This window comes from Zalophus californianus, chromosome 14 (genome assembly GCF_009762305.2).
Source record: "Zalophus californianus isolate mZalCal1 chromosome 14, mZalCal1.pri.v2, whole genome shotgun sequence".
Taxonomy (NCBI): domain Eukaryota; kingdom Metazoa; phylum Chordata; class Mammalia; order Carnivora; family Otariidae; genus Zalophus; species Zalophus californianus.
Genome location: NC_045608.1, coordinates 41185381 through 41201033, shown reverse-complemented (window position 1 = coordinate 41201033; position 15653 = coordinate 41185381). Strand labels below are relative to the sequence as shown.

The 15653-nt window shown below is 38.0% G+C and overlaps 1 protein-coding gene across 6 annotated transcripts in view; it reads left to right on the top strand.

The window, feature by feature from the left end:
- Window positions 1–15653, top strand: part of SMCHD1 (structural maintenance of chromosomes flexible hinge domain containing 1) — a 139820-nt gene that overhangs the window by 117318 nt on the left and 6849 nt on the right. For 5 of the 6 annotated variants that reach the window (XM_027576125.2, XM_027576126.2, XM_027576127.2 and 2 more), the window contains exons 45-47: window positions 3743–3914; window positions 11899–12057; window positions 12340–12454. In XM_027576125.2, the coding sequence (XP_027431926.1) occupies window positions 3743–3914; window positions 11899–12057; window positions 12340–12454 (446 nt within the window). Of the gene's footprint in view, window positions 1–3742; window positions 3915–11898; window positions 12058–12339; window positions 12455–12587; window positions 12619–15653 lie in introns of those variants that run through there. The other variant, XM_027576128.2, reaches the window with a different exon arrangement.

Here is a 15653-nt window from a genome sequence, read left to right as displayed (position 1 = left end):
GTGTTCAGGAGAGTTGGCTCTCATGACCCAGGAAATGCTAGCTCCAGCACACTACCAGGCACAGTACTAGGCTCTGAGGGTTATACAGAGATGGACTAGACAACGCAGAGGAAATTCATGCAGAGATGAACTAAAAGGCTATTTCTGGCTATATATCATTATGATATGTATCTTAATATTTGAACTGGCAAAAGGGTAAGGTTTCTAAGTGATGGTAGAACTCAGGTAAGTAGAACACAAAAGCCAGGTTTTGCTTAGAGAACAGTTGTCAAACTAATTGAAATTGATCATCAGTTTCCATTCCTTTGAGGGCTCAGAAGGTAGGAGACAAAACCCAGGGCTTTAACCAGAGTGGGGAATCGGATAAAAGATCCCTTTCCCAATAAAGTGGATCCCCCAAAGGGCTAAACTTTAGTGTAAGTTGAATGAAAAACCTACCATTTCCATTTCAACTCCCAAGTGCCTCTGGAGACTGCAAGAAAATTACCTCTCTTGAATGTTGGCACTAGGTGGAAAAGGAAAAAAAAAAATCAAACTCTTTTCCTAGAGCATTCATCAGTATCAATAAATTGGCTTTTGTTTGCAACCTGCATTCATATTACTTGGGTGGTCTGAAAAATTTCAAGGTAAACATTTGGTTTCACATGGTGCTAGATTGGTAGTGTCCTTAGATACCTGATTATCTAAGGACACACATTATCTCTGGAAGAATTCACCTTTATCTCTTAGACCTAAAATAATTTCCATATTGAACATAAGAGCAAATATTTTTAAGTATGTTTATGTAATTCAAGAAAAGTGTTGAAAATTAGAAAAGAGCAAGTTTGGGCGCCTGGGTGGCTCAGATGGCTAAGCGTCTGCCTTCAGCTCAGGTCATGATCCCAGCCTCCTGGGATCGAGTCCCGCATCGGGCTCCCTGCTCAGCGGGGAGCCTGCTTCTCACTCTGCTTCTCTCTCTCTCTCTCTGTCTCTCATGAATGAATAAATAAAATCTTTTAAAAAAAGAGCAAGTTTACTTGATAAATAGAGCTTCTAAAACTAGAAAATATACATTAAAAAAATAAGATGCTCTCTGGGAAGGTTAAACAGCTTAAGAGAGAATTTGTGAATTGGAAGGTAGATCAGAAAAATTGTCCAGACTGCAGCCCAGAGAGAGGGAAAGTAAGAGAAGGAGGAGGTTAAGAGTCCTGAGACAGAATGTGAAAATCTCAAATAGAAAATAAAAGTCTAATCAGAGTGCCAGAGTGGAGGGAGAAAAGGATCATAAGGCAGTATCTGAAGAATCTAATGGGCGAAAACTTTTTAGAATTGATGAAAAGACACCAATCCATAGCTTGAAAAAAGAAATGTAGGAGCACCTGGATGGCTTAGTCAGTTAAGTTGCCAACTCTTGATTTCAGCTCAGGTCACGATCTCAGGGCTCATGGGATCGAGCCCCACATTGGGCTCCACAGAGCATGGAGTCTGCTTGAGGATTCTCTCCCTTGGTTCCTCCCCGCCCTCACTCACTTTCACTCTCTCTCTCTCTCTCTAAAATAAATGAATAAATCTTTTTTAAAAATAAATAAGAATGTAATAGAGTATATGTGACAAAAGGCTGGTACAGTATTTGTTCCTCATAGTTAGTGTTGCAAATACTGATTGCTTTGCTTCCTAAGTTTTGAATCAAGTTTTGTAATTCCACCAGTTAAGTACTCTTCTAAAGCTTTTCTGAGAAAAGGCTTTTATGGTATCCCCTTGTAACATTGTTTTTGGTAGTGTTTGTTAGTGTTTTCTCTTCCTAAATACTTCATGTTTATACTGCTTCAACCTGTCAACTCCTCAGTTTATTTTACTCCCTTCTAGTTCCCACAGCAGTTTTGAATAGGTATTGCTAGAACTGTAGAACTGTTGCTCACTCACCGAATTTGCAAAAGCTGTCATTACCTTTTTTGTCCTAATTGAGTGCGCTTAGAGGGTGAGAACCATAAGATTGAAGGATACTTTGAGAATTGAAACTGTCCATTAAAGTAATATTTGCCGAATTGTTGTAGAAGGGAGCCAAACTCTCCTTTTTATTGGAGGCATGTGACTCATATTGTCAGTCTGTTAACAAGAGAATGGACAAGTCTGTAAATTAATTTGAGTATGTATGTTATTTAAGATGGTATTAAATCCTTAAAAACATTGCCTGAGTCCTGATAAATGGATAGTACATGACTCCGCTTTGTATTTTTAATGTTCACTTTTAGAAAACATGTAAATCCAAACTAAAAAAGTAAAGATGTGATTGTAGTAAAACAAAATTATTGTAAAACAAAAAGATTGATTTCACCAAAGAGTTCACTACAGATTTTCTTCAAATGGGCATCTTACTGCATTTAAATTTTCTTTTTAAGATTTTTTTTTTTATTTTTAAGTAATCTCTATACCCAACATGGGGCTCAAACTTAGAACTGCAAGATCAGGAGTCCCAGGCTTTACTGACTGAGCCAGCCAGGACCCCCTGCATTTACATTTTTTTAAAAAGTATCCACTTCAATAGGAAACCATTTGTAAAAGTACCTCTGAAATTGTATTAAAAGAATAAAAGAATAAATACTAGTCATGGTTTTATTACATTTTTTCATTTAGTACTGTTACTTTTTCATTTTTAAAAATCAAATTTAATATTTTTTATAATTCAGACTAACCCCAATATTAGATCAATTAGATATTTTTACATATTAAATTATGTTCTTCAATCATTTTTTAATGTATGTGTTCTATTTCATTGTGTGGATGTATCCTAATTTATGTAACTTGTTGAGACCTGCAACATTCATAGCTTTTATTAAAACAATGTTTTAGTGCACATTGTTCACATCTGTGATTTTTCTTCAGAATAAATTCTTAGAAGTGAATTGCTGGGCCATGCAAAACGTTAAGCTTTTTAATACTTACTACATTTCCTTTGAGATGTGCTGTCCTAGAATAGATTAGTACAAGAAGACCTTTCTCCCTAGCTCTCCCAACTTTCAGTGTGGTGTGTGTTAACATTTTGAGTAGTGAAAATATCTTACTTGAATTCCAGTTCTCTCATTTTACATTTTATTTTTGTCTATTTCCTAGACTTTTTTTGAAAGACCATTCTTAAAGATCATGAAATACTAAATCCAATGTCTTGCTTTTATTCTCTAACTTTTCTGAAGCGTCTAATTCTTCACTAACCCTTCCTACTTCCCATTCCATGACTTAGGCTTTACTACGTAATTCTAGTCCTCCCAAATCTGACATTACTAGCTCTTTTTCTTCCCATAGTTGAAATTATAGTATTATCCTCTAAAGATTCAGCCCTGTGCTTTTCCATCTGTATTCTTCAGCCTCGTATTCTCTTTTTGCTTTCCTTTGGTCATCTGGAAAACTTGTATCTAATAGAAGGAAACTGAGATAGTGATGCTGCGTTGATACTGCCATGGTTTTCAGAGCACGGAGCTCTCCGGCTTCTCTCTTCCTTCCTTTTATCAACTAAGCCATCAGTTTGACTGTTTCCTTTTGCATCGTCACTATTCCAGTTTAGGCTGACACTTAAGTAATCTAATTCATCTCGCTGCCTCTGGGTTTTTACCCCAGTTCATCTTATATTTCACTAGCTTATTTTGTGAAAATACTAGCATGATCGTGTCATTTCTAATCTCAGAACCCTTAAGTGATTTCCCCTTTCTTAGAACAACTGAGATACATTTTATAGGCTCACTAATCAATATTCATTTGCTTACAATAGGTTGTTAAAATTACACACTGTCCTACACTGCTCACCAGAGATGGAGATCGCATTCGAAGTAACGGAAAGTTTGGGGGCCTTCAGAATAAAGCTCCTCCAATGGATAAACTTCGGGGAATGGTATTTGGAGCTCCAATACCAAAACAGTGCCTGGTCTTAGGGGAACAAATAGGTAGGTTGAATAACTAATTAATTAAATAACAATTTCTCATTTGATTTCAGTCCTTTGTCTGGAGCTTGTGTATTGATACTCTAACATGAAAAATTAACCAGTAAAAATATGAATACAATGTTTTTGTCCAGTACTTTCAACTTTCTTATATCAGGTAGTTTTGAATTACATAGAAGGTAGGTTTTCCTTCTTTTTCATTCTTCTTATCTTGAAATAAAGAAAAAAACTGTCCCTATTGAGTAGATTAGTATTTCATCACATCATCATATTCTTTTTATGTTAAAATTGTAACTATCTAGATTACAACTAAGAACTTTAATTTTAGAGTGCATGACGTGACCTCCCTCGCCCATTTTCCCTTCTGCAGGCCTGTCCCCTTGTTTCTAGGCAGCCAGTATGATGGCCTCTCCATCTGTGCTCTGAAGTGCATATACGTTACAGTAGGTCCCCTACAGGCTATAACTTAGAGTCTGTTTGCTCTTATATAGTTCTAATACACTTGGGTATCTACTTTTGTAGCAAGAAAGTAGTTTGTTGTCATTGTTAACTTAAAAAAAAAATTGACTACTTTAAGCACCTCTTAAAAGTAGAATTATCCACTATTTGTCCTTTTGTGACTGGCTTATTTCACTATATTCAATGGCATATGTCAATTTCCTTTCTTTTTAGGCTGAATAATATTCTCTTGTATCTGTATATCATATTTTCTTAACTTTTATTAAAGTATAATATACACAAAGAGTACGGTTCATAAACAGCTTGGTAGATTTTCACAAAATGAGCACTGCCCCTGTATTAAGGAATAGAACATGATTGACCCTGCAGAAAGTCTCTCATGCACTCTTCCAGTCCCTGCCCAGTCCCCTCTTGAAAGCATAACAACTTCCTTGACTTAAAACAGCATGTCTGTTTTCATACCTTATGTAAATGGAATCATGCAATGCATACTTTTTGTGTATCTGACTTTGTTCATGCAACACTGTGTATATAGTTGTTCGTTTTCATGGCAGGATAATACTCCATCGTATAAATATACTGTAGTTTATATTTCTTTATTCTGCTGTTTAAGGAACTTGGATTGTGCTCAGCTTGGGATTATTACTTCAGCCACCAGCAGTATTTAAAGTAATAGTTGGGAAAGATGTGGGAAGAAGGTTGTTTTGTGTTCTTTTATGATATGGTCAGTCAGGTGCAGCTATAAGAGGAGACCCAAGAGAGAGGCTCAGAAAAACAAAGTGTAGTATACTTACAGGTCTTAGAGATAGGAGGCATACCATACCACTCAGGGCCACATGGAAAAAAACACAGATGTGGTGAGGAGGCAGAAGATAAGAGCAAGGAGAGTGCTTAGGCCATAGGCTTTATTGAGGTTTCCATAGGAAAGGCAAGGCATGACAGGCAAACAGCTTAGGATTGACTAGTTTGAATAATTTCATTGGGCTTTGGGCTTATAGGTATGGGCTCTAGGCAAAGGATGGTGTTTAAGGCAAAGGAATACTGCTTCTTGGGGTGCACAAGCCAGATAGAAGACGTTTAGCTCTGGATTGGTTAGTTTGCATGCTGTCTGATTGGCTAGTCCCATAAGGGGCAGCCTTTACCCAGCCAGAAAGGTTTTAAGATGTCAGAACATCATAATATACAGAAAATTAAAACTGTATATGATATAAAGGCTCATACTTCTGCTTATGATGGCAGTGAATGCATACAAAAATCTCTGTAGACAATAAGTGAACATCTAAACAAACTGATTATAAAAAATCAGAAAAAACAATTCATTTAGGGCTAGTGAATCAACATAAAAACCCTCAGCCCATATCAGTCTAACACTGAGTTTATGGCAGTGGTTCCCAAGCCAAAAGGAATTACCTGTGGAACTTTAAAAATGCACAGCTATCATACTGACAATTTGCAATTTCCCTGGGCATCTGAATGTTAGTATAACAGTGTGAAGTAATATCTATAGACCTTTGGGAAGAAAACATTTAATAAAAGATTTTTGTGCCCTTGTTGGGTTATCAAATATGTAAAGTTAAGAAATAATGCAAGGATTTCAAAAATAAAACAGTTACATATCCTTCCTGGTAAACATCTTCAAAAATATACTCTATACTTGCAGACTAATGATTCAGCATTAAGAACTCATTTATTAGGGGCACCTGGGTGGCTCAGTCGGTGGAGCATCCAACTCTTGATATCTGCTCAGGTCATGATCTTAGGGTCCTGAGATTGAACCCCTAGGTTAGGCTCTGTACTCAGCAGGGAGTCCGCTTGGGATTCTTTCCCTCTGACCCTCCCCCAGTGCATGCACAGTTTCTTTCTTTCTCTCAGATCTTTTTTAAAAACCTCAAATATTGGGGCACCTGGGTGGCTCAATCATTAAGGTCTCCCTTTGGCTTAGGTCATGATCCAGGGTCCTGGGATCGAGCCCCGCATTGGGCTCCCTGCTCAGCGGGAAGCCTGCTTCTCCCTCTCCCACTTCCCCTGCTTATGTTCCCCCTCTCGCTGTGTCTCTCTCTGTCAAGTAAATAAAAATCTTTAAAAAAAAAAAAAAAAGGCAAACCTCAAATATTAAACAATTTAAAAAATTAAATGAGATCATTCAAGATTATTGAAATGTATAAAATACTTTTGGTTGTAAGCAGTAGCAACCAGCCCTGACCACTTTAAGCAAAACAGGAATGTACTGGCAGGAAATTGGAAGAAATCACAGATTCAAAGACTGGAAACAGCCAAGACAAAACCAAGGATGATTCTGTGACATTCAGCAACCTTGAATTCCTTGCACCAAGACTTCAGTTTGCATTTTTTAACATGCTCAGACTCTACAACTCCTAGGAGAGGGAAATTCCCTCCTTAGTCAGCTGACCATAGTAAAGATCAGATAGAAGAGAGCTTTGAGAAACCTTTCTTGTATATCATGGGATTGGTTGCAGAGAAAAAGCAATTTTAAACTAGACTATCACCACAAAAATTGTCTACTACTAACACAATTAAAAGCATAGTGTCTTCTAAGTAATTATTCCTACAGTGTTTTGCATTACAGTATTTGATATGGGATACCAGCAAAAAATCAGAGCATAAGATGAAAAAATGAGTATGTACGTGTTATAAAATAAGGTGATTAAAAAGATCTTGAATAACATGTAAATATATGAAATTTTTTCACTAGAAAGCAAAGACTTATATTTAAAAGATCTCCTAGGACATATAAAAATTTTGTCATTTGTCATTTGTTGGGTGCTTAATGTATGTCAGAAAGTATAAAAAAATTAGATGACGTGATTTGTAACGAGAAACTATGGGAATTTAAATGACATGCACAGTGCCACATGATCAGTAAACTATAAAACAGGAATCTCCTATGTAAAGGTTGTGTCTATGACACTCCTTTATGTTCTTTACAAGGAATCTCCTAAACAAAATATAAAATGAAATGAAGAGGGGCGCCTGGGTGGCTCAGTCGTTAAGCATCTGCCTTCGGCTCAGGTCATGATCCCAGGGTCCTGGGATTGAGCCCCTCATCAGGCTCCCTGCTCCGCGGGAAGCCTGCTTCTCCCTCTCCCACTCCCCCTGCTTGTGTTCCCTCTCTCTCTGTGTCTCTCTCTGTCAAATAAATAAAATCTTAAAAAAAAAAATGTTAAATGCTTTAATTGAATTTAGAATCTGGGAAATGCCTATTACAATGTTGAAAGTAGTTAGAACATATAAATGCAAATATCATATATGTTAAAAATTAAACCTGCAAACTTTGTGGAATGAAAAACAAGAAGATGATAGACCTACTGATTTTTCCCCCAATCTTCCTTTTCTATATTATTCCAAGTTTTTTATAGAGATAGTATAGGTAGAAATACTTCTTAACAAAAAGTATTAACTCTGAACATTGTAGAAGCCAAGATATGAAAGAAAGTTGTTAATAGCAACTGAAGAAAGGAAAATCCTTTTAAAATAACCGATAATTAGTTAATATATAGCTTATTACTGTGATATCATGAAACTCTTTAACACTTTTATTATATCCATGTATTCCAAATATGTATTATATGTGTGGCCAGCTTAGAGATTATTATACCATGCTTAATTCATTCTACTTAACCTCTCAGTTATTACTATCGATTTATTTTGTTGTTGTATATTAAGTAAAAACCATTCTTAGTGTCTTTAGAAGTGGTGACCAAGATTAGTTAAGTGCTGTAGTTTTCAGGGCAATGATATTTTGTTTTGCTCTATTATGGAAATAAAGCAGTAACAATGAACTCCCATGGACCTATCATCTAACCACTGCTACTTCATTCATAATCCTCTTGTCTCACAACTTGCCTCTAGCCTCTTCTCCCCAGGTGGATTATTTTGGAATAAATCAGGGGTTCTAGTATATTTTCCCTTTTTTCCTCCTCCTAGTCATAAGTGCTTATCAGGTTTTTGCCTAATAAAGTTCTTAGAATCATGTAGAACATAAAAGTTTGAAGAGACCTAAATATTTAGTAAAGTCTGCATACCCATCTAACTGCTTGAATCTTCTAGTAGTAAAAAAGCTGCTCCTGCCCTCTAAGCAAACTTTAAATACTGCCTAAAACCAGCCCTTCAGATACACTTTCAATTCCCTTATATTATTTTTAGTAGCTTTGCTTACATGGTCATTTGTCAGGATACATTGAAATACTCTCTTTCTTTAATATGTATCATAGAGAAATTAATGCATTGTATTTTGAGCTTTCTTTCCTTTGTATGAATTAATTTTTTAAAGTATTTTCTGTTTTCACAGTAAAGCTTCATGTTTTTTGCCCAGGTAATTGAAATTTTCAGACAACATATAAATGTCTGAAATGATCCAAAATCATTCACAAACAAAATTAATTGTGAATTAATTTTGAAATTTTTTTCCTCTTTGGCAAGATTCTACTAAATGAGTTAGGAAAGACTTTTATAGACACCATGGTAAATAGAAGTTACATTTCATGTACAAAAAATTGGGGGTTAATAGGGCATATTAAGTTAAGCTGCTAAAGGGTGCCTGGCTGGCTCAGTTGGTGGATGCAAGTCTTGATCTCAGGGTTGTGAGTTTGAGCCCCATGTTGGGCACAGAGATTACTTAAAAAATTTAAAAATATAGTACTGCTAGAAATCACTACTTCCAACAGATATGACCATTACCTTAAAGCTTTCAAAAACGCACCCTTGATAAAATACTTAATTTTCAAAAAGCTTAACTTTCTGTAAATTACTAGGTCTAAAAATGTATTATAGTATTCAGGTTTGAGACTATTTTTTTTGTCTGTTTGATTTATTAGACACTAAATATTAAATGCAATGACTGTACTCTAAATCAGGGGTCAGCAAATTAGTCAGTGGACAAGAATGCTTTATAGAGTTTTAAATGGTTACATTCTAAATGTATAAATACCCTCATACCCTCAATTTTGTCTCTTGGCTCACAAAGGCCTCAAATTTTGCTATCTGGCCCTTTGACACTCTGGTCACACACAAAGATGATCAATATGCATGGGAAAGGACATACAAACACCAAATATTCAACGTACACACTAGTTTACATATAAAACTATGGAAGAAATTAAGAGTCTGAGTATATTAGATATAACATGAAGTATAAGATGAAATCTACACTTTTTAATGGTCAAGAACAGTTTGGAAAAGAACTAGCATTCTGATGAGCGAGCAAATACTCATGTACATCTGTGTATGCTCATGAATATATTCATGTATTTAAATACAAATTCTGTATATAACTGAGCGATGACAAGGTCCTTATGATCCTTAATTCTTTATGACTTTTTGAGAACTTTTAAAGGTATCTAGAAAAAATAATAGTTTTCTAGTCTGATGTGGTACTTCTAATTTCATAGTAATGTAATGTTTTGTTACTTTACATAGTTTATTCTTTACATAGGGAAGTGCATTCTTTACACAGTAAAATACTGCAAAACAATACTTATTTTGTATGTGAATGAGTTACAAAATTATGTCCAGACCCATATATCAATGATGCTGTACTTCTTCAGAAGATAACACACAGAACTTCAGGCCATTAGGGCTTGATATCCTATTTTTTTTCAAGTTTTTATTTAAATTCCAGTTAACATACAGTGTAATACTAGTTTTGGGTGTACAGTAATCCAACACTTACAGACAACACCAGTGCTCATTCCAAGTGCCTTCCTTAATCCCCATCACTATTTAACCCATCCGCCCACTCCCTTCCCCTCTGGTAACCATCAGTTTATTCTCTATAGTGATGAGTCTGATGTCCTATTTCTTAATAAGTTAGGTTCTTCCACCTTTAAATACTCAAGAAATTAGTATATTCAAGCACTTTTAATAGACAGTGGTCCTGTTATTTATAAGCAGAAAGATGGAATGTTAAATATTTCCCATTAAATGTAGCACTAACAGTAGGTTCATATTTTATGCACGAGATAGACAGTAGCAGCTTTTTTTTTTTTTTTGTCCTGGATCTGTTTAATGAAACAGACTGTGTTTAATGATTCCACAGGGAATTAAGTGCAGTTAAGCTATTAATCAGGCCCCAGTTCCTCCCAACAAGAGGAGGGAGCACAGAGGGGCCCTGCCAGGCCCTCATGGGTGACAGTTCCAGCAAAACCGGCCCTGTGACCCATGGTCCGGGGCTCAGCGTGCCTTTATGACCCGCTATGAAGGGGATCCTGTGTTCATCAGGGCTTTTGTTTTTAATTTTTTTTTCTTCCCAATGAAGTAGTTCAAGAGCTCCCAGGGAGGAATCTGGGGGGTAAGCAAACAGCTATTGCTGAAGCAGCCTGGGGGGGCTCGAGTGTGGTTGACGGGAAGCTCTGACCCAGCTGATAGGACATGAGGGGATGCATCTTGGTGATGCCAGAGCACCCCATCAACAATCCTCATGACAGCAGTTGGCATTGAGGGAGCACCTCCTGGGTCTCAGGCCCAGGGCTGGGGTCCTTGCCCCTCTGCTTCCATTCCGTGTGCACGTCCAGGATGCAGGTCTTAGTACAGTTGTTTTGCCGATGGGTATACTGAGCCACAGGGAGACCAACTGAGGTCCCACCCTGCCACAGCTAATATAGAGATGAAGGGGGTTGTGAATGCTGTCAGTGATCTGTGCACAGACCGTGGGTGTTAGACGACACCCGAAGTGAGCAGTGGTCAACTAGGAGCCGGAGCTGATCCGAACAGGAGCTCTGGAAGGGCTTGCTAGGAGGGCAGGAGCCAGGCTCAGTCTGGACAGACAGGGTTCAAATCCTGTTTGGGCAAGCACGGTGTGGCCTGGAGCAACTGGCTTCATGGCTCTAAACCTCCTCTTACCCCCATGTGTAAAATGGGGCTAGTGATCCCCGCTCTCCAGGCTTCTTGGGAGCAGAAAATGTGAAGGGACACAGGAGGTGCTCAGGCCCCATACGCTCCCATCCCAGGGCAGTCTGCCATCAGCAAGGGGGCCATGCTCCAGCCCATCTGCACCCAAGGCTGGGGCCAACCCTCTGCCAGGACCCTGACCACGATGCAGATGGGTCCTTCTTCCTTGCGGGGGCCTTGTGCAGCCTCCTCCACAACATGACCCCGAGATCAAGAGTCGCATGCTCCAACTGAACTGAACCAGGCGCCTCTAGCAGTACTATATTTAATGGATTTGCCACCCCCCTCAACTTATCTGTATGGAATTAAATTGAATAATGAATATCAGAATGTAAACATTGAGAGAGTGATCCAATTCACAGAGCACTTTTACATAGAAAACAGAAATTTATTGAAGTCAAGCAGTTGAAGAAAATTAAAATTTAGCAAGCACCGGTTTTGTGCTGGGGTCTAAACTGCATTTTTATTTTGTCTGTTTACACTGAACAAAGTCTTGTGGCTTTAGAAGTAGATCCCACATGTTACTATAATATAATACCTAGTGTTGCTAATTCTTCTTTCCTCAAACACTGACTTGATACGTATCAGTGGTTTTAATCAGACATTTTTGGTTTCTTTGAAGATCTTCTTCAACAGTATCGTACTGCTGTGAACAAGTTGAACAGTGTGATCGAGGACCTTAACCGTCAGTTAGAGTACCTTCACACTCCTGATATGAAGAAGAAAAAACAAGAACTTGATGAACAGGAGAAAAATCTGAAACTAATTGAGCAAAAACTAGGTTTGTGCCTTCTTTTTGTTACTTCTACTTTCTCTGCATGAAGACAGGTATTTATGATTAGAGTTCAACTCCAAGAAGAAAGAAGGTGAATGATCCATGACTTAAGTCGACACTCTTGTCCTCCAAGTCACCTGATAAGTTGTTGTAAAGTCTTCTCTTAGCAGGAATAGTAGGAAGCATTCTCAGTATTATTAATTCGTTTTCTATAAATTAAGATAGATTTGCTTTTCTTATAATCCCAGTCTTCTAAAAGTTCATTTTCTACATTTTCTCTCTTTATAGGTATGACTCCCACACGTAAGTGTAATGACTCATTGCGCCATCCAGCAAAGGTTGAAATGACAGATTGTCCAGTTCCTCCTAAAAGAATGAGAAGGGAAGCTTCAAGACAAAATAGGTGAGTTTATTGTGACCTGAGAGTTATCACTGGGTAGTTTATCAAAGCTCTTGAGTCAACATACTTAAAAACCAGCATGGGGGTGTTCGGGTGGCTCAGTCAGTTGAGCGTCTCACTCTTGATTTCTGCTCAGGTTGTGATCTCAGGTTTGTGGGACTGAGCCCCACGTCAGGCTCTGCGCTGAATGTGGAGCCTGTTTGGGATTCTCTCTCTTCTTGGCCCCTCCCCATTCACACTCTCTCTTTCTCTAAAAAAAAAAAAATAATAAACTTCTTAAAAAAATAAAAATAAAAGCCAGCATGAATTTATTTCTGATTTCCCCCTTCAGCCAGAATTAGGGGTTTTGTTTTATTTTATTTTGTTTGAAAAAACTAAGTGATGAATAATGAAGATAAGACATATTCTCCTAGGGGCACCTGGGTGGCTCAGATGGTTACGCATCTGCCTTTGGCTCAGGTCATGATCCTAGGGTCTTGGGATCGAGCCCCCCATTGGGCTCCCTGCCAAGCAGGGAGCCTGCTTCTCCCTCTCCCTCTACTGTTCCCCCTACTTGTGCTCTCTCGCTCTGTCAAATAAAATCTTAAAAAAAAAAAAAAAAAAAAAGACATATTCTCCTAGGATATTCCAGTTTTCTAAATCATTTTTTCTAATTATTTGGAAATGTTTATCATTTATGTTTTGTTTAAAATCACTGTTAAGATTGAAATTGCTTTTCTGTTGTTTGGCTTACCTTGCAAATACACTACATTCTGCTTCATAAGATCAGCAGCTTGCTAAATTAGAATATACAAAGCCATTTGTATGTTATTTATTTAAAAATCGCTTATAATAGTTGGTTTGGAAAATCAGATATCATTTACATAGCACACTAAAATCCCAGCAAAGTTATCTGCAGCCTAACTCAGTGGTAAGAAAACTGTCCTTTTGGGGTGCCTGGGTGCTCAATCAGTTAAGCATCTGCCTTCGGCTCAGGTCACGATCCTGGAGTCCCAGGATTCCTGGGATCAAACCTTGCATCAGGCTCCCCGTTCAGCGGGGAGTCTGCTTCTCCCTCTGACCGTCCCCCCTCTCATGCGCGCGCGCTCTCTCTCTCTCTCTCTCTCTCTCTCTCTCTCTCTCAAATAAAATCTTTAAAAAAAAAAACTGTCCTTTTTAGATTAGATGTAGGTAAGGCCATCCTATAAGAAGATACCATGGTACTGGGGTTTCTTGTACGTTATTTCAAAAGGTTTAAATATGAACTCTGCCTGAAAGTGTCTCCTATTGACCTTAGGGGAGTTTCTTTGAGACTGTGGTGTTTGGAATTGGTATTCCATGCCCTATCCATCTACATATTCTATATTTATTCAATAATTACTTGAATGCTCATTTTGGGTTATACATTGCTGGGTAAGTAAAAGTAGCATGGTTCTTGCTCCCCCATGGATCTCTACAGTCCTGTGCAGAAGGACAATTTGAAAAAGTAAGCATTTTCCTATGTACAAAATAATGTTAAGTTCTATGAAAGAAAAAAGGATGAAATGATATAAAATGGTGGGGAAACTATATTGGTTGTCAGGAAAGATTCATTTTAGGAGAGAACTGAAGGATGAGTAGCTACCAGCCAAGTAGGGATTGGTTTCAGTCAGAGGGAAAAAAATAGATATGAAAGTTCTGAGAAAGATGCAAGTATGGCATGTTTGAGGAACAGAAAAGATGCTTGTGTGGCTGAGGCATGGGAGGGGGGAGAAGCAAGAGTGTTTGGAGAGGTAGGCAGAAGCCAGATTATCTGCACTCCCAAAAGAGAAATCTGTGTTGCACAAAATTGTGAGGTAAGATTCTTTATCTCATTGATCTCTCTTGAGTACCTTATATTGTGTGCAAGTGGAGGGTGTGAGTGTCTTGGAATAGCTGCCTTTAAAGTAAATTAAGGAAGAGAGCTACTGAAATGATAATGAGATTATAAGAATACGGTAGTCATCAACATGAAAGAGGTGTTTCCACACGTGGGTATATGAATGATGTGTATTTATTATGAGTACACAATATATAGAAATTATTAAGCTGACCACTGAAAGTGTGTTGGGGCAGTACAGCATCAGAAAGAATATTTGCAATGGATTTAAACACGTAATTTTTACAAATCATGAGTTCAAAGTGATGCAAAAGAATCCTCACTGATGATCATTGGCAATTGCTAGAGCACCAACTCATTATAAAAATTGATATATCCATATAGTAAAGACATGTTCTTTTTTTTGTTTGTTTTTTAAGATGTATTATTTTAGAGAGAGTACATCGGGGTAAGGGGGGGCGGTAGGAAGAAGGAGAGAAACAGTCTTAAGTAGACTCCGCACTAGCGGGGAGCCTGATGGAGGGCTCAGTCTCAACACCCTGAGATCATGACCTGACCTGAAACCAGGAGTCAGGCCCGTAACTGCACCAGCCAAGCACCCCCTTTCTTTTTGTTTTTGTTTTTTTTTTAAGATGTGTTCTTACTTAAATGAACTGTTTTTCAGGGTAACCAGATAATTGAAGAAAGTTCTTTTTTTGTGCATGTGGCGAAGCATAAGGTAGTATTTAGTGATTCATCAGTTGCATATAACACCCAGTACTTATTACATCAAGTGCCCTCTTTAATGCCAATCACCCAGTTACCCCATGCCCCCACCTACCTCCCCTCCAGCAACCTCGTGTTGTTCCCTGTAGTTTTGTTTAGTTTTTAAGATTTTACTTATTTACAAGAGCGAGCACAGAGGGAGAGGGAGAAGCAGACTCCTTCTGAGCAAGGAGCCAATGTGGGACTCAACCCCAGGACCCTGGGATCATGACCTGAGCCAAAGGCAGCCGCTTAACTGACAGAGCCACTCAGGCACCCCTGTTCCCTGTGGTTAAGACTCTCTTATGGTTTGCCTCCCTCTCGCTGTTTTTATCATATTCTTCCTTGAAGAAAGTTCTTTTTTTTTAATTAAGATTTTATTTATTCATTTGTCAGAGAGTGCACAAGCAGGGAGAAGTGGCAGGCAGAGGGACAAGCAGGCTCCTTGCTCAGCAGGGAGTCTGCTTCTCCCTCTCCCTCTCTGCCTGTAACCCCCCCTACTTGTGCTCACTGTCACATAAATAAAATCTTTAAAAAAATTCATATAAAGAACAAAGGCATAAAATTGCAACATGATTTTGCCACCCCTAATAAAATTAATAGGTCTAGGCAATAATAATC